General features: G+C 42.9%; 2 protein-coding genes across 4 annotated transcripts in view; both read right to left on the bottom strand.

Moving 5' to 3' along the window:
• sptb (spectrin, beta, erythrocytic) overlaps window positions 1-8,480 on the bottom strand; it is a 41,725-nt gene extending 33,245 nt beyond the window's left edge. For 2 of the 3 annotated variants that reach the window (XR_013935948.1, XM_080479356.1), the window contains exons 1-2: window positions 8,204-8,480; window positions 1,197-1,464 (exon numbers count right to left, since the gene is read on the bottom strand). Coding sequence is in view for 2 of the 3 variants with exons in the window: in XM_080479356.1 (XP_080335482.1) it covers window positions 1,197-1,344 (148 nt within the window). In the remaining variant the exon portion in view is untranslated. Of the gene's footprint in view, window positions 1-1,196; window positions 1,465-6,996; window positions 7,035-8,203 lie in introns of those variants that run through there. The other variant, XM_080479357.1, reaches the window with a different exon arrangement.
• A 2,633-nt stretch (window positions 8,481-11,113) lies between these two features.
• Window positions 11,114-24,162, bottom strand: part of stard9 (StAR-related lipid transfer (START) domain containing 9) — a 38,484-nt gene continuing 25,435 nt past the window's right edge. Inside the window, exons 22-32 of the mRNA XM_080479847.1 lie at window positions 17,214-24,017; window positions 16,777-16,980; window positions 16,345-16,525; window positions 15,546-15,692; window positions 15,283-15,382; window positions 14,838-14,998; window positions 14,616-14,680; window positions 14,298-14,500; window positions 13,232-13,311; window positions 12,672-12,830; window positions 11,114-11,294 (exon numbers count right to left, since the gene is read on the bottom strand). Of these exons, the coding sequence (XP_080335973.1) occupies window positions 11,184-11,294; window positions 12,672-12,830; window positions 13,232-13,311; window positions 14,298-14,500; window positions 14,616-14,680; window positions 14,838-14,998; window positions 15,283-15,382; window positions 15,546-15,692; window positions 16,345-16,525; window positions 16,777-16,980; window positions 17,214-24,017 (8,215 nt within the window). The 3' untranslated portion in view covers window positions 11,114-11,183. The remainder of the gene's footprint in view (window positions 11,295-12,671; window positions 12,831-13,231; window positions 13,312-14,297; window positions 14,501-14,615; window positions 14,681-14,837; window positions 14,999-15,282; window positions 15,383-15,545; window positions 15,693-16,344; window positions 16,526-16,776; window positions 16,981-17,213; window positions 24,018-24,162) is intronic.

The raw sequence follows: 24,162 nt of genomic DNA, 5'->3' as shown, positions 1-24,162 counted from the left end.
TCTCTCTGGTAATAGGTCCCTCATCTTGTTTTATCCTGTTGGTGGAGGTTGTTTGTTCTATCTAAAAGAAATGACAGATAATACTGATACAATCACCTCCTGAAGGTGATTCCAATTTTTGCCTTTTTTCTTCCAGCAGCACGGCAAAAATCTATACCAAATCAACATTAAGCCTTTTTCTCTGATGTAACACTGAAATAAAAGCTTCTCTCATAACTCTTTTAGTACTTCTGTTGTTTTATGAGCTCAGTTTTCTGTTTGATTAGCAGCAGTCAAATAAACTCATTGGGCATGTAAGAGAGAAGGAGATTGCATATTGTCCTTCATGAGTGAACGGAAATTGAAAATAGAGCTTAATGTAGAGTGAATATTGTTTGGTGTAGCCATTTAGAACTCCAATAAAAGCTAATGTTGCCATGCGGGTACAGCTTTGCAATATGAACTTTAAAACAATACGCTCGAAAAACAGTTTAAGTTTGCCGTCAAATGCTCCGCTTGGGTTTTAGTATCGACACTCATGAAATATTCATGAAGCGGTTGTGTAGATTTGATAGCCTTGACATGCCCAGAGGTCCTTTTCTCTTCATATACAAACGTATGTTTTACCAGCTCGTGGTCGACCTCTCTTGTGTCTGCAGCTTTACAGACACGAGCATGATGTGACCCCCAACTCCCCTTTTCTGTAACACTTCCATCCACCGCTCAAACACTGCTATTTTAAAACGGCCAGCAGCCGGCCCACAGGTGGGTCGCAGCTTACGAGCTTAGCCAGAAATGCCAGAGATTTGTGCTATGGGAGGCAGACGGGCAGGGCAGCTGTCCAGATCGGTCAGACGGTGGACATTCGGGGAATGCGCCACCGATCCCAGTTACTTGGAGCGGGGTGTGGAGCCGTGTCAGGGGGCTCAGCTGCTGGGGGCGTGTGATAATACGAGAAATGCACAAACACATGTGCACCCCGACTCCTCAAGAGTTGGAGCTGTGCAGGAAAAATCAAACGTCACCCTGAGTGTGATTCTGTAAGTTTTTCTGAGTCTCTCTAAGTGAAGGTTACATTTCCCATCACCCCTGCTAAAGTTAAACCGTCACTCGCCCATTATAGCTCATCCTCGCTGCCCTTCCCGCACTCTTTAAAAGACTGTCATCTCAGAAATGTGTCACAGAGGACGGAGCCTGTTTACTATGCAGGCACTCACCTGCGAGGGCCTTGATGCGCGAGCGCTCAAACAGCCTGGCGGAGCTGTTGTCATTGTCTAGTTCCTCATCACAGAGGTCGAAGCGGGTGTTGATGTGGCTGTACTGCTGCGTGATCTCCACATTGTCAAAATCTGTGGTGGAAGTCATGGCGGTGGCCAGCGTGGCGAGCGGACGGAGGGACGGCGGCCGGCGTCCTCAGGTGCTCTGGCTGAAGGTGGAGATGAGAAGATGGGGCAGAACGGCAGGACGGAAGTGATTGAAAGTAGCCTGGGGAAGAGGGAGAAATGCAGATTAATCATTACATCCATTATCAATCATCATCATCATCATCATCATTGTTACTGATGTGCTCACAATCACTATACCTTTTTAAACAATCGGAACTTGAAATGATCAACACACCTTTTCCGCCCTTTTTATTATTAAAAGTAAATAAAACATATTGTATGTATGTATGTATGTATGTATGTATGTATGTATGTATGTATGTATGTATGTATGTATGTATGTATGTATGTATGCTTAAGTAATTAATTATGCACAGCTAATTGAAGTAAACTTTGATCATACATGCAGGGATGTAGTAAATATTTGATTAATTGGTAGATTTAATCACTAACATCTTGGCTATATCACTGTTTTCAATAATAATAATAATAATAAGTCTATTAAAAAAGGTTTAAAAATAAAATCATTATCAAAATTTTTTAATTTTTAAATATCCTAACCGAATCAAGACTTTTAATTTCCATCAAATAATGTCAATTAATTTAGATTGTACATTTTAAGAAGAGAAATTATTACTAGACTGCTCAAATAAACAGGAAGTCACACAACTTCCCCCCTTTGATTCTGTATCACATACTTGAATTGAACATATCTGATAAAAGATGATCCGCAGTTGATGCCTTGCTGAGAGGAAGAAAACTTCATGCCAGCTCGAGACTCCAGCTCGGTCTCTCAGTTGCATCGCCTCTTTGAAATCTAGTTTGCATCGGGGAGGTTTTAAGTTTCAGTTGGGGGGGGGGGGGGGCTGCAGCTATACCTGGCTCTACAATGCAATTTCAGTGAGTTTATATGATTTCAGCCATTGTCCAAATGTATTTTTGGACAGAAATTACGCGTGTGGAAGCTTTCAAACGGGCCCGACGAGCGCCCGTCTCCATTTTGTGCGCGTCCTTCTGGTGAGCGGCCCCCTCTGCAGCGTGCCGGCGTGCTCTTTGTGTGGAATGGCGGGTTGAAGGGTCGCTGTTCAGATAGCTCTATCTGGGCGCAGCATAGCTCCCTTATCATGTCACACAGCGGGAGGGCAACCCCCTCAGTACGGCAGGAGTTGACGAAACCGCCTTCGTTCGAATGATGCAGATCAAGTAATTTGAAATGCGAGTGTGCGTCTGTGAGTTTCTACTGGTGGTTGAAATGAGGCGGGAAGTTTAAGTTGAGTTGATGGTTGAGGGCAATGCTTTGTGGCACTGATTCAAGATTTCCCACCAACACATTAGGGAATGACTTTTCTAATATCTGCATTTTCTTCTTCTGTTCATGGTAGAACTTCACAATTAACGAGAGTTTTAAGAACTATTCGATACCATATTTGACTTTAATATCAGTTGCACTTTCACTGCACTGAACCCTCGTTCAGAGGGAATATTAAGGAGGAGGCAAAAGTGCACACAAACTCAGATTAAGTAGAACTACAGGGTTTTAAACGAAAAGGTAAAACTATGAATACTGATTCCACTTCTTTGATCAAGCAAAAGTGAAAAGTGCACGGTCTGAACTGCACTCAGAAAAAAGAAAAAAGAAAAAATCTGCAAGGCATTTCTGTTCTTTGAGCCGACAACTTCAAACATTTCTCCTCAATAAGGCACGGGGGATGAACGGGGGGGGGGGGGGGGGGGGGGAGCGGTTTGGCTGACCCAAATTAGAGACATTTATTCTCTATGGTCAAGTCTCCCTCTCCTGTCTGTACTAACCACTTACATTTTCTTCATTGTTTGTCCTGACGTGTTCGGGACAAACATGTTAGAATGTATCTAAGTTTCTGTCTCGACACTTTGGAAGTGAACAGTTCAACTGTGGTCGAGCTGCTGTCTCTCGGTCGTGCTCCATGACCTCGTTGCTCCCGCCTTTAAATAAAGATTAACTTCCCTGCATGTTGGAAACGTATCTGTATTGTTGCCTTTTCTACTTGCTGTTATCACATCTAAACATTTGTTTCTTTTGAGAGCCGGTGTTATTCTGAACTCTACACGGCCAAACACTGCAACCCGTCCTTACAGGATAGAGTGCACAACGGAGCACTTTCAAGTCTTTCCACCGTTCCACTTCCAACTAACTGATTTTTTCTGATTGAGTAAATCAATCATCAGGCTGACAGCTCAACAACACGACAACACAACTACGGGCACATGTGTCAGGAAAAGCTCCATCAACACTGTAAAGCAGGAGCGTCAAGCATCAACCAACAAATTTCACCTTGACTGGGCCGAACCAGTAAAATAGTCCCATAAGAATCTTAAATCTAAGCCTTTTTAAAGTTGTTTTTTTTTTCATTGTGGCACAGAGTAAACGAGATGAAAATGTTGATATTTTTGCAAAAATAAACAATCACTACCAACGTCAACATTAAGGCCAATTTTATTGAGGCCTTCTGCTGCTAAATACAATGAAATGTCAAAGAAGAAAAACTTCTCCTATAGCTGCTGCATTATGCATGTTTGTAAAAACATGCATAATGCATGTATAAGCATGTCTGTTTTTATAAACTCACCCGGACTGCACGGCTGTGAGGATAGTTTCATAGCAATGAGCTTTCATGGGCGCGTCACCGATATCTCAGCTCGGGTCTCGGTGTTGTGTTGTGTCTGCTACTTTTGAAAAAAAAACAAAAAAAAAAAACTGTGTTTACAGAAAAATCTGTTTTCTTTTAAATTTTTACAATTTGCTTGGTTGGGTTGTGGAAGTTACCAAATATGGTCACTTTCCCAAATTTAAATGACAATAAATTTAATACACAAGATAATTTTTAAGTAGTTGCTTTTTGTTTAAGTGACTTTTCTTCTTCTTTTTTTTTTACTTCATTACTTTCTGAACACTCCAGTAGGTTTATCAAGTACTTTCGCAACATTGATGTTTTTTAAATAAAATGCTCTGATGGACATATTAAAGAAAAGTGTTCTGTGATTTTGGCCCATTGATTTAAAATAGGAAGTAACACTTCTTCTCTTAAATACAAACTAAAATTGATGCTAAATAATCAAGGCTGCTATGAGGTAAAAGAAAGAAAATATTGATATTTGTGTTAAAATGTAAGACGTTGGCAGAAAATTCCAGTAAAGAGTAGAGACACGTGAAAGTTATGCTTTACTTATTCTATACTTTTCACTCCAGTACATTAAATACTCAGCTACAAGTTACTTTGGGGGGGATTATGGCTCGGGTGGTTAAGACACTGACCTACATGCTGCTTCAACCTCAGATGCCCTCATCAATGATGTGTAAATATGTGTGAATGTGAGCAGTGTAAACTGCTTTGAGGCCACTAATTAGTGGAGTCTGATGTTTAAAACACAAGTCACTTTAAAAATGTCTTTAAGCTTTAGCTCAGAGGTTTTATTAAAAAAAAAAAAAAACTATAGAAGAAATTTGCCCAGAGGCATCCTGCAGTGTGCATATTATTTTGGAATCGACGTATTAACATTTTAACTCTGCACCACGAGTATTTTGATGCTGGCACATAGTTTAACCTTCACTTTGCATCATATGCTGTCATACAAGTGTAACAATGTCAAAGGTTTGATGTTTCCCTCGGAGACCTGGCTGAATGATATATAAAAGCACCAACAGTTGAAAGCAACTTAAACCGCCCTAAGTTGCGTCTTTATACAGCCCACATGAAAGCTGGCAGATGTTTGTACAATGCATTCACCGAAGAGGCCCTCAGTGATGCACACGGCATCCCGCAGGTCTCCCTGCTCCTCCTGCTCGGTATCAGTCGTCTGCAGAGGGTTGTTATCAGCGTCGGGACGCTCCACCCACCACCGGGGATCCCCTTATCACCTCACACACAACCTGTCCAGGACTCGCATGGCGCACTCGCGCCGCACAAACTGTCTGCTGTACGCCCGACTGTAAGACTCTAATCGTGTCTGAGAACAACCGACGGCGCCGCTGAGCTGCCGAAACACCGGCTACAGAAAATCAGGATGGAGGAGATGCTGCACTCGGCTCTATTTGGAGCCGAGGGAAGACACTCTGCTTATAGACGGAGCAGAGACACAAAGGTCAAAGGTCTGCAACAATGAGTGTGTCTGCTAATAGAAAGGTGTCCTCTTGCGGCGTCCTTGAGCAAGAGAGGCAACCCGTACATTCCCGATCACAGCGGGCCACCCTGACAGCTGGAAGTCCCCGTTAATAAACAACGTCACTATATTAGACTGGTAACGTCTGCATGGTGGGGAGGTTTGCTTACACTCTCACCTCCTGAACAGAAGATTGCATGTTCTCCCTGGGTGTGCATGAGTTTTCTCACGCAGGTGAAAAACACGAGGCTTATTTAGTGCGTGAGTGCCTGTCTGTCTCTGTGCTTCCTGTTGGATGATGGTCTGGAAGCCTGTCCTAACTTCACCCCGGTGACCCTCAGGTGTTTGAGCTCGTATGGATGGACGGACCAAAAACTGAGCTGGACTTGAGTTCAGCAACTGTTCGTCAGTTACTGGCACAACTTATGATGAAAAGCATTTTGAACAACATTTCCTGATTCCAGGTTCTGATGAGACATAATTGAAAACAAATTGTGTCCCTTTTTTTTTTTTCCTATTTGAAGATACAATTTGGCGAATTTCTGAAGACGGAAATTTCTAAGTTTCATCTGAATGTTATTAGGAATAATGATGAGCTCGCTCGGTTGCTCACTAATTCACTTCTTTACTTACTAACTGACTTCACTCCCTTTTCCGTTCCATAGTCTCTTCAGAATATGCGCTTGGGAGTGATTTATATTAACAAATCCTTAAATTTGACCAAAAACACAAAATTGTCTAAAAACTGATGTTTTACGTCACTAATGGCAAAATAAAGTGACAAGTTAAATATTCTGTTAAAACTGCAAGAATCTGGATGTAAATATAAAACATCTGAAGTTCTTGCAGATTGCATACTTTATTTATGAGACAAATTTGAATATGATTTGTCTCCACTTGTTTCTTTCTGTCGCCTGTCGTCGATAAAGAGCCCAGTAAATACATCTTATTGTGCGCCTGCACATCGTGACCAGATGAGTAAGAGGTTCTGGATCATTTTTCCAAAATGGAGTGAAATGTCAAGAGGAATGATAATAATGTCAGCTGGATATTTCACAGATATCCAAGTGTAGTTTTGGCTCAGATGGTCTTTGTTTTGTTTTTGTCTGGACATTACGCAACGTGTGTTTGGATTTCCTGCAGCATAATTCCCTCGGAGAAAATTATTAAAAGGTGTGAATGGGATTTTTTTTATTCTCCAGGCTGGCAGAGTTAGAAAAGTAATCATTTGACGGTCTGGCACTTGACTGCAGCCATTTCCCTTATTTTGTCTTTTTTGTGCAAAACTACATGGTCGGCAAATATTTTGAATAATTACTCTGGAGAGCGATCCTCCAGCTGTAAATAAACTCCACGCCGATGCTTGCACTGCACTCCGAGCAGCACGGGGCATTAACCCGGCCAGGAGCGAAGCCAGCGCGTTACTCGGAGCAGCAGCCGACTCGGATGGAGAGGATGAAATAGGAGATGGGTGTGGTCAAGACTTCTGACCTACAGCGCGTGTGTGAGACTGGAGCAGCAGCTGCAAGTGGACAGAGGAGGAGAGGGGAGGCCTGCGGTTCCGGCCGAGAGCAAATCTGAGACACAAGCACAAAGTGGATGGAGATCAATAAGGAAGAGGGCTGTTAGCTCGGAGCGGATAGAATCAGCAAACAAACAATCACGACATCAGGACAAACATGGCGGAAATCGAGTGTGAGAAGAAGTCATAGGGCCTATTCTATTCTGCACATTGATTGTGTACATAATCATGTAGGCAACACCTCTACTGTGGTCAGCGCTGCAAGAATAGTGAGTGTAATCTTGCAAGAGAGGTTCGAATCGATAGTAAACTATTCCTGGAGAGTGTTTACACTGAAGTCCCTGCTCCTCCAGACAGAGCTCACACTTGTCCTTTTAAGGGGAATAAGAGGAGACGTCTCTGTAACGCTGGGAGCATTTCATTTCTGGGCCACTCGCTGTTTTCGACCAGGGATGGAAGCAGAATGACTTTGAGAGGATTCAACAGAGGAAAGTAGGTAAACAGTAGTGTAAATATTTCTCACATCAGCACTTTAATAGGGGACGTTCATCTTGTCTCTTTTAGATGATGGCTCCTCCAATTCAGGTAAAAGATGTAAACATTTGACCAAAAAATTGTGACATAGATATGTAATAATATGCAGCTGGAGATTGGAATCTCATGGAACATTTTAAAGTGACCAAACTCTGGAAAAGGTTCAGTATAAGTTACTAACTGTAGTTTATCTTCAGTAACACTTGCACACAGTCTTTTCTTATCAACAGGGCGTCACTTAATTCAACTTTTGCCACTTTTGAAATGCCAACGCGTCCTCCATAACTTTGGGGAGGCGCACTTAAAAAGGTGCGCAAATACGCACAGCAGCGTATCTCTGCGGAGTTTTATCTCGCTCCGGCCTCCTTCCAGTTCAAGATAAAACATGTACCACTCAGAAATTCAGAGCTGTCGCCTAATTTCTATTTTTATGACACAAACTGATAATGAACAATAGGCGTATGGCTTTTAAAAACTACTTCATTAGAGTGGCGGTTGGGACCAACAGGTGTTTATGCGGGAGGACTTGTACCAGAACAACAATGACACACCGAATTAAAACAAGTTGTCGGCAATCTATCGAGCTTTGACACATCTGTAGAAAGTTTCTAGACACAATGGCGCGTTGACTTGACACTGAACTTACCTTTGGCTGTTTGTCCTGAGAGTGTTTCTGCTGAATCTTCTGTGATTATAATCCCATTGGAGCGCAGGGGTCCTGGTGTGGGCGCGAGGAGGGCAAGGCTCTGCGCGGAGCACGAGGGACGGGGGCTGAAGGCGCCGCGCGCTCCACGGTCATTCCCGATCCCGACAGCCAGCGACTGACCCACCCTGCCGGGTTAAAAATAAAGCTGGCGCATCCAGTACATGATCTGAGCGCGCGCGGGGGACGCACATTCCTGGCAAGAGGGGCTGGTGCCTCTAAATGGCAGAGGCACTTCTGCTCTCTTGTGCCCCCCCCCCCCGGGCCGGTCTCTAATCGCTGAAAAAAACACCCCCACACCCTCCCTCACACTCAGAAATGTCACCTCCAGCGCGTGCCTCTTCCGTGGCATTTTCACGCACTGAGAGGACAGCAGTCCTGCAGGAAGAACCCAACTATTTTTATTATTATTTTCTTTTTTTTAAATCACTAAACAGACCCACCAGTCAGAGGAGGAGCGGAAACACCTGCAGGACCGGGAATCAATTAAGCAGGACAAAAAAACAGGTGTAAAATTAAAGAAAAGAAGAAAACTTTTACCATTAGCCTGCAGTTTAATACATGAGAAAAGCTTACAATTACCAATCATTAGGGAATCTAAAAGGTAATCACACATCCAGACATTGTGAAAGGTAAACACACCGTTCTTTTGTGATAATGTGTGAATGAACGACACTTGAATCCTGCAGCTAATCTTTATATTGTAGAAATAAAGTGATATACTTGATCTTAAGTGTGTGGTCTTCACTGACAAAAGTTGTGGCAATCCAATAGACCAATATCTGAGCTAATCTGTGGTAAAACTGTTAAAGCTCATTTTGCAGGTTTAGACTACTAAAAGACTAAGTTCAGTGGTGACGCTCAGGATCTATTCTTTCTTACATCCATCAACTCTATACTTACATTTTCACTCTCACTCACTCGCTATCTACCAACTTTAACCACCTCCTGTTTGGTTAAAAAAAAAGATTTTCCTTTTCCATTGTCAACTGTTTGATCAAGTTGAAGTTTTTTCTTCTTCCTCTTGACTGTAAAGTGCCAAGTGTCAGTTATTTAACGATTGACACTATACATATAGGACTACAAACCATTTTTTAACATTTGCAGAATTATGAAATGTGTCCCACCAAATTTACATAGCAACACAAAATATTTCACTCCCCCAAAATGTTTTATTTCAAAGTATTTATTGTTTTTCATTTTCTTTTTAAAAAAAAAGACCAAACGTGGCCAAAAACAGTTAATTAGCAACAAAGTAATGTTTATAATAGAAAATACATACAAAACACATTACCAAAACATAATTTAAAAATGTTTTTACAAACAAAATAGGAACTTTATTAAGATATACACAAAAAAAACCGTAGAAAAAGTTGCCTTCACTTTACTGGTCTCCTTCTCTTTGGTGCTTCGGGAACGAGTTTTGTTCGGAACTGCAGCTGCAGAAGCACAGCACCGAAACCCTCGGCTGATTCAGCTGTGACTAATATGGCTTCATATCCAGATGCAGGTGACCCAGAGCGGCCCTGCCTTTGATCGGCTTCTGCATAGTTTCAATACCGCACAACACTAAATCTACTTTTAAACATGCAATATTAATAAATGCATTGACAAAAACGTTTTGTGCAAGCAGCTGCGAGCTGTGAAGAAGAAAGAAACAGTCACAACTATAAAACAACATTCAACAGCATTTCAAACAGGAGGCAGTAGGAAGTAAATAAATAAAACTGAAAACATCATAAAAAAAAATTTAAAAAACCTCAAAGAGAAGTGAGCTTATGTAAATTGGGGGTACCATGAAATATGAGAGCGTCGTCCCTGGAGCGAGTTTAAATGTTCCACGTCTTCAGTAGGTTGCGTGTTCGAGTCATGAACCAGCGTCTTCTGGTTCAAAGGTTTTTCGATGTTACATCGAAAAATGGTTCATGGCTTTGAATCTAACGCCTCCCCGTTCAGCTACAAGTTCAAGTTGTTTTTTTTGTTTTTTATTGTGTAGAGAATGCTATTGAGCATCAACAGAACTCATGGAGCTAAAACATCTAAAAAGTCATGGCTGAAGATCAACTAATTCATTTCTCCAGATCTAAAACATTGCTTATATCGACAAAACCTGCTTCTGTTTGACGGATATTAAAATTATTTTCTGCTGAATTGAGGCTACCAAGTGAGAAAATATACAGTGTGTGCCGGAACTATGGAACAGACGGGGACAACTTGTTAAATTTACTTTGGCTATTTGTTAACTTTGCATTGTACACATGCATAAATGTGTATTAAACACAAAGAGAATTGTTATCATCTGTTTGTAACAGATGGATAGTATGCATGGGGGGGGGGGGGGGGGGGGGGGGGGGGGGGGGCTCTCATGTGTGGGAAATACATCAAAAGAGTGTATTTCTCAATAACAATATTAATTGAGCACTTCTTATAGTTATATTAAATGTTTAAATGTTATTGAATGGTAGGATTACATTAAGATAACAGGCTTTAAGAGGTGTTAAATGTGTTTCTACCTATCAAGGTATAACTGCATGTTTAAACTCGTTTATCACTTGAATTAAAGGATTAGGTGGCAAGCTTTGCTCTCTTTAAGTAGGCTAAACCTATATGGAATTTACAGAATCAGTAATGCCAACTTCTAATGAATCTTTGGTAATGACGATTTGTCAAAAGCATTCATTCTCATGTACAATTAAAAAAATATTCATACTTTTACATATAAATAATAATAAAAAAAAAAAACCTTCTTATAAAAAAAAGCTGCTTCAACTTTCAGACTGGATATGAACAAAACAGTGCCCTTAAAGTTAAAAAAAAAAAAAAAAAAGTCAAGTAAATAACATTTTGGGTGCAAATTCAAAAGGAGGAAGCCTGACTCTGTGTTGGAGCCGGTTCAGTCTAAGTGCTCGCTGCTAATGTGTTCTCATGTTTCCTGTGGATTCAGGAAAACGTTGAGATCAGCGATGACGGCCGCTTGTCTTCTGGTGACGGCGTTCAGGAGTCGAGGAGGAAAAGATGGAGCGCCGAGGTCGAGCTGGGTGGAAATACAAAGAAGCGGTGCTGAATCGACAAATCTGAGAGGAAGGTGTATGTTTAAAAAAACACCAAAAAAAACCCCCACCATCACTTAGTCTTAACACTGCAACCTGACTTGTATAATAAAATAAGTGACCTTAAAATGACATATAGGTCTATGCAGTTCACGTTTTTGTTAAAATTGAGACGTTCCTTTCACCTGCAGATCCCTGCAGAGCTGTGCTGTTCTCAGCAGCTCCAAAAATACACTTGGGGGGAAAAAAACATTGGAAAAACGTATCGACAAGCCTCGGCTCCATTAAACTAATCTCACTAACAGTGAGAGGCCTGCCAACAGCGAGCCATAAACTGGTCCTGCTGCAGATTACAGTAACGCCAGTGTGTGTGTGTGTGTGTGTGTGTGTGTGTGTGTGTGTGTGTGTGTGTGTGTGTGTGTGTGTGTGTGTGTGTGTGTGTGTGTGTGTGTGTGTGTGTGTGTGTGTGAGGAAGGCACCATCTCATTCTGTACAGACAGTTTGATTATCAATTCATTCAATTTCAGCTTTGGGACATATATTCGTCTTCACTGAATAAAAGCAGTGCAATAAAGTCCTAATAAAGTCAAGATACCACATCAGTGCGATCCAAGGCTTTTTATGCTCTGGGAAGTCGTCAATATATAATTTGCAAACGCGAAAAATAGAATAAGACACTCTGTAATATGTAGAGCAGATGGAAATCAAATATTTTTGGAAATCAGCTAAAGATCGAGTCCAAGGCCTTTTGTAGAGGCGATACACAAAAGGTGTGGAAACCACTGCACTGTACAAAAGTTGTGACAATAAATTCAGTGTTTTACAAAGCTCACTCGACAGAGCTGTTGTTCATGTCATGTAAATATCTAATTTTCGTTGCTGAAACCTGAATATGCTACTTAAGATCAGACGACAGAATCCAGGATCCCGCCGCATGTAAATACTTCATCTATGTTTACAGACAACTTTACCTGGTTAGTATCACAGTGACTGAAACGGCTATAAATTAAACTCAACTGTATACTGGCGCCGCCATGTGATCCGTGATACGTAGAATGAACATTTTCAGTGTTCTATGCAAATAAACAAGATTTTTCTTTTTTTTCCCCTAAGCATCATAACCAGCATAATTAAAATGTGATGGAATGAATATGAAAAGGCTGGACGCTAATTAAATATCACCAAATGTCTCGTCTCAAAGTGAGAGCTTTTCAATAAAAACAAGAAAATACTGACAAAATTATGATTTATCGTTTGTTTTTTTTGTTGCGTGTGACTGCAGTTAATAAACTCTGTGAGCCCGTCGGGGCCTGGAAGCACGGCGCATAAACCAGGATTACTTCCTATCAAACAGCCCTCACCTGGAGCAAGAAGATGACTCTGGTGGCTTCTCCGCCATCACGGCGAACCGACTGCAGAACCCAGCAGCTGGGCAGCATCTCCCCGCGGATGGCGTCCACGCTGGGACGAGGCAGGGACTCATCAAACACAGACTGCATTGCCAGCACGTGCAGGCCGCCCTGAGGCAGAGAGCGAGAGAGAGAGAGAGAGAGAGCGAGAGAGAGAGAGAGAGAGAGAGAGAGAAGCCATCAATAAAACAAGCTGTGCAGCCTTTTGATCAGCCAACAGGCGACTGTACGCCGACAGTGATCGCCAACAGCTGACACGGCGTCCTCCACGCTCACTGCTTCTGGGTCAGTGTTGTTTACACTTCGTGTCCCGCGAGCATGAGTGGCGTCTAAACAACCCTGTTCCACATTGTGTGAGGAGGCTCATTTGGGCTGTGCTGCTAAATTGCTCCCTGCATGTCATACTAAATACGAGTAAATGGAATTTTCTCCCTTAAAACCACGAATGCCCTCTGGACCTCCTTCCTCGGGGGGGGGGGCATTGGGCGGTAATGAGTGAGAGCTGTGCTCACCTGTTTGGACTCGGTGCTGATGCAGCAGAAGTCCCGCGGCTGGCTGAGGTGACAGGAGGACGGATCTGTCAGGATGTAAACTAAAGAGAAACAAAGGGATGTTCGGTCAAAACTTTACATAAATAATGAATGGAAAACTTTTTTTTCCCGGATCCCCACTTCCAAACATTTAAATGAATCGCGTTGAAACAAACAAACAACAGCGTGACAAAACTTTAGTTTGTGTCCATATTTGCACAGAACAGAGCAGATGAGGTGAGGAGGAGCTGATGGCGCGCTGCAGAAATTAAACAAACATACTGCAGGTGCGAGGACGCAGTTGACCGTGCAGCAAACAAACTTGGCAGTGATGAATGAGACTGCGCTGCACTGAACTACAGATTGTTGAAGTATGCACACGTACTTAGAGTGAATTTGGATGATCTAATAAAAATGCCTCGGAGAAATATATATATATAAATAGTTTTGCTGTCGGGACAAAAGTATAAATACGTTTTACTTTTCTATTTAAGGACAAACGCAGACATTTTTGCAAGCTTTGCATCGCAATTCTGCTTATAACACGAAGCCATTTTCCTTTATTGAAGCAAAATGCGTTTTATTTGAATAGTTGGCTGAGATTTAAAAATACCAGCTGTTCTTATGCACACTCGACACAAATATGATGATGTTTTGTACGATACAGTATTTATATGTATTGTGATGGTAACGAGACGCCATAAATTGAGATTACAGTCAAATAGAAAAAGTATACGTTTCATGAAAATCATGAAAATTTAAGTTGATTGAATTAAATTTGTGTTAACCTCTTGACACAAGTATTATAAAGTACACAAGAAACTATTTAAAAAAAAACAATATTTACGTTAAAAAAAAATATATATATATGAGTTTATGTAATTGTGTATAATTATGTATTTTGAGATTTTCAAGATTATAAAGAATAAAACACAAAAAGTTTGAAATAATAGTTTAAGCGTCATAAACCTAAAACACATTAAACTTTATAATTTTAGAGATTCCTCTTTATGGGAGGAAAATGAATGTTTCTGGGATGTCAGCTCACCCAGCTGAGTGCTGTCATCTAGTGGTCGTGTCCACACAGAACGGACTGACTGATTATACAAGTGGCTCCTGGAGAGCTGGCGGATGATGCTCCACAGGCTTTCCAGAGGTCTGGAAATCTCGCCGACCCCCAAGAAGCTGTGCACAGAGCGGCTGGAGGAGGGCTTGTAGTAAGCCTGGATCCCTCGTTCTTCACCCTGGTACCTGAATAAAGACAAGCTCAATACATCAATTATAATTTTTGTTAAGGTTTCACAAGGTGTTTTTAAAAAAGAAATGTTGATGACAAGATTAATAATTTGAAAATGGCTGAACTCACATCCAGCCGGCTGTGGCTTTGGCCACCAGGAGGTTGCTCAAATCCCCAGAAGAGGCCAGTCTCACCTGATGGAAAACAACTTTACAATCAAAGGTAAAATAGACAGACGCAAAAAAAAAAGAACATATATGAGGCACAGTCACAGAAGTCGTATGAAGGAAATGTCTCTGACACACTGTTAAAAGAAAAAAAAAAAAAAAAAAAAAAAAAGTTCTGTATTACTTCAGCCAGAGCTCGGCCCAGGAGACTGGATGTGATGTCCTGATAGGTTGTAGATATGGAGGAGGAGGAGCCAAAGGACGCGGTGCGTTGGCGAGTACGAGTTGAAGGTGACGATGTCATCAGCGGGTCAAACCCGCCAACAGGAAGCTCCGAGTGGACATCTAAAAAAAATCGTTGATACAAATTTAAGACTGAAATATACAGTGTGTATACAGTGTTGTAGTGGTTAGCACCCTGGCCTCACAGCGAGAAAGTCTTCGGTTTGAGTCCAGGTTAAGCTTTTAGTGAAGCATTTGCATGTTTTCTTATACGTGCAGTTGTGTGTTTCTCTGTGTCTAGCACTATCACATAAATAATGTAAAGTAATCTTTCAATGTTTCAATGCTCACTATCCGACTCCACAGATGTTTCGTCCGGGGCAGTTTGAGGTTAACGAGTCTCTTACCCTGAGCTGACAGCCAGGCTCTCCGTGTCCTCACACTGTGAGGGACACAAATCGGAGGACGTGTCCTCATATTCAGCTCTTCATCCTGGATGCCCGCGATCTGAACAGGGACAGTTTCAACAAAATCAGCCTCTGTGTTGCTCAATTAAAAATGACATAAATCCAGAATTATTTTTTTTTCAATTACATTAAACTCTTACATTTCAAGTTTTTTTTTTTTTAAATCTATTAATCTCTAGAAAAGATGATTTTACTATACCAACCTGTCCTGTCAGCACTGATTTGTTACTCTGCTGGAGTTGGGTGGTATTACCACTGTTGTACCCTGATGTGGGTCCAGAGGAAAGACTCAGACTGGATCCTGTGCACAAGGTGCTGTTGCTGATTCTCGTTCGATGCCTCAGGTCATCCTGCCCAACAAAATGAAGACAAGTCGGTTAATTCCACTCGATAGCACTTATTGTCCATCAAACCGTTGCAATGTGATTCTACAATTTTTTTAAAGAGTTGATACCATGCGTATGTGTTTAATTCTATAGACCCTTTTAGCGTGAATTTCCCTTTTTCCTGTGTCAACCGTAGCAAATGAAAAGGTATTTTTGGAGTCACAAGTCTTCAATACAAAGGTATCATCTATAATGTAATGACGTCGCATCCAGCTCTATATGGAGAAGAGCTCAGACGTTGCTCTATGACCGTGACAGACGGTTCAGGACAAAACAACCCATCAATGGCCAAAAGAAGATTTTTTAATAACCTACTCTGGTTTCTAACTCCGACAAGTGTGATGAGAAAAAATGTGAAGATATTTTTCATTTACTGAAAACTGGACCGGAATCTAATGAAACTTCAGATATAAGAAATCCGCTCTCATCTCATAATACCTGCACTCTTTAACTCAAGGGAGAGTGTTTTATACATTTTTGAACATACTTCAAGAGGTCTTTAATAATTCTTTCTGAAATCCGTCTCAACCCGAATGTGCTACTTTGACATTTGGAGGAAATTAATGACGACTTTGAAATGACACGCGAAAAAAAAACAAAAAAAAAAAAAACTGACCATGACTTCCTGCGAGCAGGCCTGCTGTTGTAGTCTCCTCTTCTCCAGCTCCGTCCTCTCTCGCAGTCGTTCTCGTGCTTTTGCGATCTCTGTCCTGGCTTCTTCCCGAGCTCGGCTGTAGTCGCGCAGCAGCTGCTCGATGTCAGATGGGTACTGGCCTTCCTTCGGAGGATCTGGTATACTATGGATAATTTAGGAGATACAATCGCGGAGGAAAAAGTATTTTAAAAAGGATGTGCATGTATATAAAACTCAAATGACCATATACAGGGTGTCTTTTTTTTCTCAGTGTCGTTGTATTTCCTCCAACAGTGAGACACTCTGATCAGTTAAAAAAAAAGTACATCCTGTAATTTTTATCTGATCTATTTACTTATAGTCTCTTTAACAGCAGCTACTGTGACTCTAAGACTCGGGTGATCGTTGCCCTACCTGGTGTTGTCGACCACCTCTTGGCGGAGTCGCTGAAAGTGCTCCCTTTGCCTGCTTGGCGTAGCTGTTGACACTTTGGAAGTCGCAACAGGATGTTGAGAGGAGGAGGGAGGACGTTCACCAGGACTCAGACTGCGAGCTCTTCTAGAAGTCTGAAGGCGTTCCTCCCGCTCCTGCCTCAAACCCTTGATGCTCTTGCGGTGGCTAAGAGAATAATAAAGATATAATAGAATTACATAAGTACAAAGCAAAAAAAGGGGGCGACTCATTTCAACAGCCCAAACATTTGTGCAGTAAACTGCTAAATTCAGTTATGTATTTAAAGCTGGATGAGATTTAAGTTTATTTGTTCATTAATCAGGAAAGTTGTTTATTTTTTTACAACATAAACCTGCAATTAAAAAATTTCACAAACACCATAAGTACTGTACACCCACCGATCATATAGCTGCTGTTTGGTGGTGGCAGAGGTTTGCAGGCTGGACTCGTCATTGGACTTGGGAGACATCATCCTTAACAGAGCGTCCGTCTTTCCCAGCCCGTAGTGAAGTTTAGCCTCCGTCAGCTCCACCGTCAGGGGTGTCGGGTTCATGTTGAGGCTGACCGTTGCCATCACCTGCTCTCGCTCCTGTCGCAACAATACTATCTCTCTTGCTTTTCTGTCACTCGGTGCCGGACACTCGACATTGGACCCAAAGCCGTCCGTCCCAACCCATTGTCCACAGTTTCTGCTCCTGCTGTGCTCAGGGCTGACCGGCGCAGTTTGTTTGGCTGAACCTTGTGGATAATTGACGCCTGACCAGTTGGTGAACTTGTTGTGCATGGGGAGGTCCTCCGGGACTGTCTGACGGTATTTAACGGGAAACACACTGGTGACGGGTTCAATGTTCACAAGCGCGTCGGTGTTGCACTCACTGGGTAACATTGACAGCTGGTCGTCCTCTGGAAGCTGATCAGTCTTATCGCTATCCGAGTGCGGCCTGTAGGAATCTAGGCAGAGGCTGTCAGAATCAGCTGGAGGTCGTGAGAGGTCGAACGCCTGTTGTATGTGCGCACCAGTCAGTCCGAATAAGGGAGACGTTTGGTTTTGCAACATCGAACCGTTTCTCATAGAAGTTGTTCTCCACTGTTCAGGGGTCACCTGCGATTTGGACCCTGGCTGGAAGCTGTCCCCGTCTGTATAATTTGCATTTCCCTCATAAGTGTCTGCGTCTCTATCCAGTGATGAATTGAGGCTTAAAGAGCACTTATCCGATCCTTTAGGGCTTGAGCAACTCATGTCACTCACATTTTCAAGTGATACCGATTCTGATTGAGGACTGGAAGCCTTACATTCCGGCCTGTGCATTCGAATGTCATCTAAAACAGACGGAACAGAAAGACTGTTATCCTCAGAGAGATGGTTTGTTTTATGATTCTTGTATTTTGAAAGAGATACAGTTGATTGTTTCCCTTTGTCCCTCATATGCAGTCGTGCTTCCACAGTGAGAATGGGAGATGATGCCCGATCAGTATAGGTCGTCTGTTTCTTTGTATAAGCTGACTGACAATTTGCTTCACAAGTGTTGTTATTTTCTTGGCAGCTTTTTGAGGACTTGCGAGAGTTGGCATGTACTCTGATGATTCTGTGGCTCGGCACATTTGAGGGGTTTTGCTTTGAGACTCGAGAAGGAGCAGATCTCACATGTCTTTGGCAGCTTGCGGCGGTCTTTCCACATGGTGTTTTCATAGGATCATTGTCTGAGGCGCTGGCCCTCAGATCAGGCATGCTTTGTATCTTTTCATCGGTGTTTGCTCTTGTTTTGACCACACAGCGCACATTCTTGTCCTGACAGACACCAACAACCTCAGAACCAATCACTTTGACAATCACATTGACTTCATTAGACTTGGAGTTTTCTCTGGGTGTTAGATCCTCCGCAGATCTTGTGACTTCTTCAGTCTGAATCCCAACATCTGCAGCTGTTTGTGTAGAATAGTCTCTTTTGGAGCGGTCGTTAAACTCACTGCACGAGATGCTATAGTTTGCTGAGCTGATACTTCTTGGGCTGGACTTGCGGACTTCACCCGTCCTCATACCCTGTACGTCGCCCAGCAGGTCTGAGGTGTTGTCGATCAGCTTGGAGAGGTGAGCCGACATGCTCTCCATACTGGCCCACGTTGGACATTTCTTGATATCCACTTTGGCTTTCGTTGATGCAGATATATCAGTGTTGCTCCTTTTGTGACGGTCCTTCCTTCTCTCAGGACAACTGCTGGTACCATTACTGGTTGTATAAGGCCCACATTCGGTCTGGGTACTGTGCTCACATGTAGTCTTGCTATTTATCCTTGTTTCGCCCCCATGGGACTCGTGCTCTGACGAGTAAACCAACACGATCTCATCAACCTGACTGGAGTTGATACCACAACCTCCAGGAATGTCACTGCTTGAAGAGCGACCGATCACCGTCGGATCGGCCGTGCGCTTGTGTCCATCCACACTTGCCTGCTGACTAGATGTGGTTTGTTCTTTATAGTCCTCCATACTGCTGAGCGTACTGGAAAGCCCCTTGTTGGTTACATATGTGCTGAGATGGGAGGTGAAAGGAGAATCTTGCCCGTTTAAGCCGTCGTCTACACTGCAGCACCTGGCGATACGTTTCTCAGAGCTGTTCAACAGCGGCGATTTACAGGACAGGTCGGCAGCGCTTCCGAAGGCTGGGTTCTTAAAGCAATGCTGGTTTGACTCGTCATCCTGCCACTGGTGAAAAAACGGGTTGATGTCACTGGAGGCGAAATGAATAGGAGAGTCCTGAGACTTTGGAGGATGTAGTGGCTCACTTTTCCTTGAGTACGGATTTATTTTTTCTGTGTTCTTTTTACCTTGAGGAGGTAAAGAATCTTTACTAAATTTCACATCTTTTTTCCCAACACTTTGACGATCAGCTCTCGGTTCAGGCTGACTTTCTAAGACTGAAGCAGAATTATCCTCATCTTTACTTCCAACTGTTCTCACTTCCTGTTCACCGATCTCCCGAGTGCCCAGTTTGACCCATTTTGATGTTGGCCTACTGTGACGCGTTCTAATAGGTTTGTTACCCTCATCATCTTCATCTGATGACTTGAGAGATGACTCAGAGGAAGTCCTGACGAGAAGCTTTCTGACCCTTTTAGTCTTGGATTTTTTAGAGGCAAAAGCAGAATTACACAGCATACCACAAGCTGCTACTTCTTTAGACATCACTAATTGAAAGCTATTCTCATTTTTGATGCCATATTCCTGCGGCATTCCGCCTTCTTGAACTGAACCTGTCATGCTTTTACAGTTTGACTTTGCCCTCAGTGCTTCACCCTGTGAGAGGACCTGATGCGTCCTTTCCTCTTTCTCACTTTTGATTCCAGAATCTCCTTTGCTGTCAGTTTGAGTAGCTTTCACAGATATGCATGGGGAATTTGATACGTTTTGGCACCTGTCACTGTAATCCATTAGAGCGTGGGCCAAGGTTTTGGATTTTGCTTGTGGAAGGCTGATCTGATTCTGTTCTCCAATCGAAGGTTTTCCTCCTGTTGTGGGGTCCAGTCCAATAGCGTCAAAGCCAGGAGTGACAGTACTCTGGTTACAGCGATGTTTGTCTGTTCTGAATTGATGTACTCCGTCTTCAGCTAATGGCATCATGGCTGAAGAGGTTTCACAACCATTTCGGAGATGTTGCTGAATCGTTTTTGCCAAGTTTTGTTCCAATGAATAACAGTCTTCAGTTTTCAGACTGAATCCATCTTCCAAGCCCTCGTCTTTTACAGTACAGTCAGAGTTTACTTTTTTAGTGAAAAGCGCTTCGTGGCTTATCTCTGCAGGCTGCGAGTTTACATGCTGAGCTACAGGCTCAGGAGGCACAGAGACACAGTCAGCATTCGAAGCACTATCTGAACACATCTGGCTATCTACACCTTTTGTGAAGTTATTACTGATGGCAGGATAAAGACCTGAAATAATTGTATCTTTACCAACACTAATTATTTGTTGAGATGATGAAGTTACTGGCTTGCTCATGTGTTGAGAAACCGCACACGTTTTTGATGAGGAGGAATCATTCACCGGGGATGAACTAATATCTCGCAATGTGGGATTCTCAGGGTTTGCACATCCTCCATGGATGTTCAGACTGAAAGTTGACGTGCTGCCATGTTCTTTTGAAGGGGAGTTTTGGAAAACGAAAGGTGTGAGTACGGGTGTGTTTAATGGACCATCGAGAGCATGGCGGATATTTTGTCTTCCTTCAGAATATTTAAGCAGGCAGCTCTCGTGGCTAATCCTCAATCCCTCTAGCACATCTGATGTCAGGTGCTCCGTTTGGTCCACTGTATTTCTGCACGTCATGTTTTCCACTGAAGGATGTCCACTGAGCTTTGTTCCATTTTTCACTTGATTACCCCCTTCATCTCCCAGCTGTTTTTCTGTCCATCTGTGTTCATCTGCATTAGAGGCGTGACTACTAATGTGACATGCAGATGACGACAAGGCATTCAGACTTTGGCTCTTCCGGGTACAATTAGTGTCTAACAATGACAATTTCAAACGGTCGTTTACCACTTCTGAAATTCTCAGATCGATGGCACTGCAAATAGCATCAGACTTGGACAAGTGCTTTCTACTTTCGTTTGTTTTTTTGTATTTAGCAATCTCGTTGTCTCCCCATTCTGCTGTCACGCCTACATATTTCACAGTTACGTCTTCCTTTTGAACTATCTTCCTATTCCCCACTGATGTGCCACATTGTGACATTCTGTCTCCAATTTCGAGTTCATACTGAGAGTCCTGTAAGATCTGACAACTTGGTTCAAGTTTTCTTCCCGTGGGATCAGAATTTGGCAAAGTCACTGAAGCCACCGAATTTTGTCTCACTTTCAGGCTGCCACCACAAACAGCATCAAAACCAGGGCATGTATTTTCTAAGGGTGACTGCTCGTCTCCTGAGTCACCTGTGGGATTGTTGTCAGGCCAAATATCTTCCTGGCAGTCATCTGATGAAAGGTAGAAAGTAACCATCTTCATTCTGTTGCTCCTTTTTGGAATTTTCAGGCTCCCTATAAAAGAGTCTTGTTGGTCTTTGTTCCTCTTCCTGGAATTTTTACAAGTCGATTTAACGACGTCCTCCTGTCGCGCAACAGATTGGTCAGTGCCTTTGGCTTCGTCCTTCGTTAGTGTTGCAGCTTCACATCTCGTCCTTACAGATAACTCCTGGACATCTACTGACTTTTCAGCTCCACTCTCCTGATAACACACTGGATCCTCTGGAGTGGAAGGTTTAGAAGGACTTGCAGCTGCGAGCAACACCTCCACTGCTTGATTTTTGTTGGTAGGATTTGAAGAGAAATGCAACATCGTTTGACAGCGCGCAGCAGGGGTTTCATTGTCAGAAGACATTGTAATGTCGGAAACATCCATTTCCAGTCCAACTTGAAACACTTGTATCACATTTGACTTTGTTTGGATGCCATCAGGACTTTCAGACAATGGCAAGCAAATTGGATTTGACGCCAGCAACGACGCAGGTTGCTCGTTGAAGCTGTCATCTAAACTATGTATAATAGTTTCTTCTATTGAGTTTGATCGTCCGACCTGCTCTGCACAAGGTGCTACATCCCTCTGATTACTGGAATTTAGAGAATCTCCTGGTGATACTGGAGCCTGAGAATCTCTTGAAACCTCAAGGCTGTAGTCCTGCACTGTCATGTTCACACCATCGGTGCTCGTTGTAGAACTAAAGCTGCCAGATCCACTCTGTGAGTCAGAGAGAGTCATACTAATCGGACTGGGACTGCTGCTGCTCTCTGCATGTCTGAGCAACCTTTTTCTTTGGAAAGGTAGAGACTCCCTGTAAATCCTGGGGCTATCTGCTGCATCAGTGGAGGACCAGGCATCTGTGAGTACCACTTGGTTTTCAGGCTCTCTCACACTGCAGTTGCTTGAAGAGTGTGGGCTGCAGGTCGAAGTGGTCTGCATGTTTGCAAAATCCTCAACCAGTTTCTGCACAGCGTCCCTGCCAAGAGAATCCGATAACAGTGAGCTCTGAGAAGGCCTCCTTGCTGAATCACTTTGCGTTGTCTTCGGGGAGCCGTGCTGACTCCAATACGCCTCTGATGGCACTGCCACAGATTTCTGACAGCTTTCCCCATCAAAACTGATCTTTGCTGGGCTCTTGGGCTGTTTGTATGAATGAGCCAAATCTGTCACCAGCGAGTACGTTGGTACCACTGTTTGGCGAAGCCTTCGAACTGTGGAGAATTTCCCACTGCACTCCATAGTCAATGAATCCTCAGACATTCTACTATTTGTGCTCTCTGCGTCACTTTCAACTGTCCCCTCGCGTCTCAGCTTCTCCGCTAGAGCCGTTGCATAAGCAGAAGACAGAGAGTCAAGAGATAAAAGACTCTCACAGTCTGATGCTCCTTCATTCTTGCTTTCCAGCTCTTCCTCCCATCCATCCAGTCCCTGCTGCATGTCAATCCATCTGCTGGTCTTGTTCAACAGCGCTTCAGTGCTGTGCCATCGTCTTTGTCTGGTGTCTTCAAACAGAGCCCTTTGGTCGAGCTCCTGACATGAGACAGCAGGTTTAATGGCACATCTGCTGTGACTCATTTTGGTATCTTTAAGGTTCTTGTCTCGTCTTTGCTTCCAGTAAAATCTACTTGCTATTCTTCCCAGAGGCTTGGGGACTCGTCCTCCGTTAACAGCTGAGGGTGGCTTATTGAACACTTTCGACAGAGCTGATTTTAACCTGGGTCCAAAAGAAGGAGTGACAGATTGACTTATGGCTTCCAGTCCACTCTTATCTACATGGTGTGAGGTTTTCACATTCTTAAAAGGAGCAATCTTAACATCTTGTTGTTCTGTTGTTGCTCCTTCGATGTTTTCTTTGCTGACATGCAGCGATAAAGTTCCCAGTGCTGACTTCAGTGTGTTTGTTGAGTTCTGATCCAATCTGTTCCTAAAAGACAGGCTTCGGTTTGGCAGAAGAGGTTTTCTTTCTGGTCGTTCCCTGCATGGCTGGGCACGTGGTTCTTCTTTGGCTCGTTGTTCTTCAGACGAGTTTACTTTCTGACAGGACGGACTTTGTCCTGATGTCAAAGAGCTGGAACAACTTTGGGTTCTTTCACGAGGAAGACACTCATCTGAAACCCACTTCCTGCCGCCAATGGAACAAGATGAAGATGAACTTAAAGTCACTTCAGTAGATCTGTTTCTCTTCAAGAAGTGTCTGTTGAGAGATAAATAGAGAAATGCTCAGTCTAAACGCTGATGATGAGTTACATTTTTATAAAAGATAAAAGAAACCACAATACGAAACAGAAAATGAACCTTCTGATAGATTTTAGACACTGTAAGGATATTCTCATATTTAC

This window comes from Lipophrys pholis, assembly GCF_963383615.2.
Source record: "Lipophrys pholis genome assembly, chromosome: 14".
In the NCBI taxonomy this organism is placed as follows: Eukaryota; Metazoa; Chordata; class Actinopteri; order Blenniiformes; family Blenniidae; genus Lipophrys; species Lipophrys pholis.
This window is presented reverse-complemented; position numbering and strand designations above follow the sequence as displayed.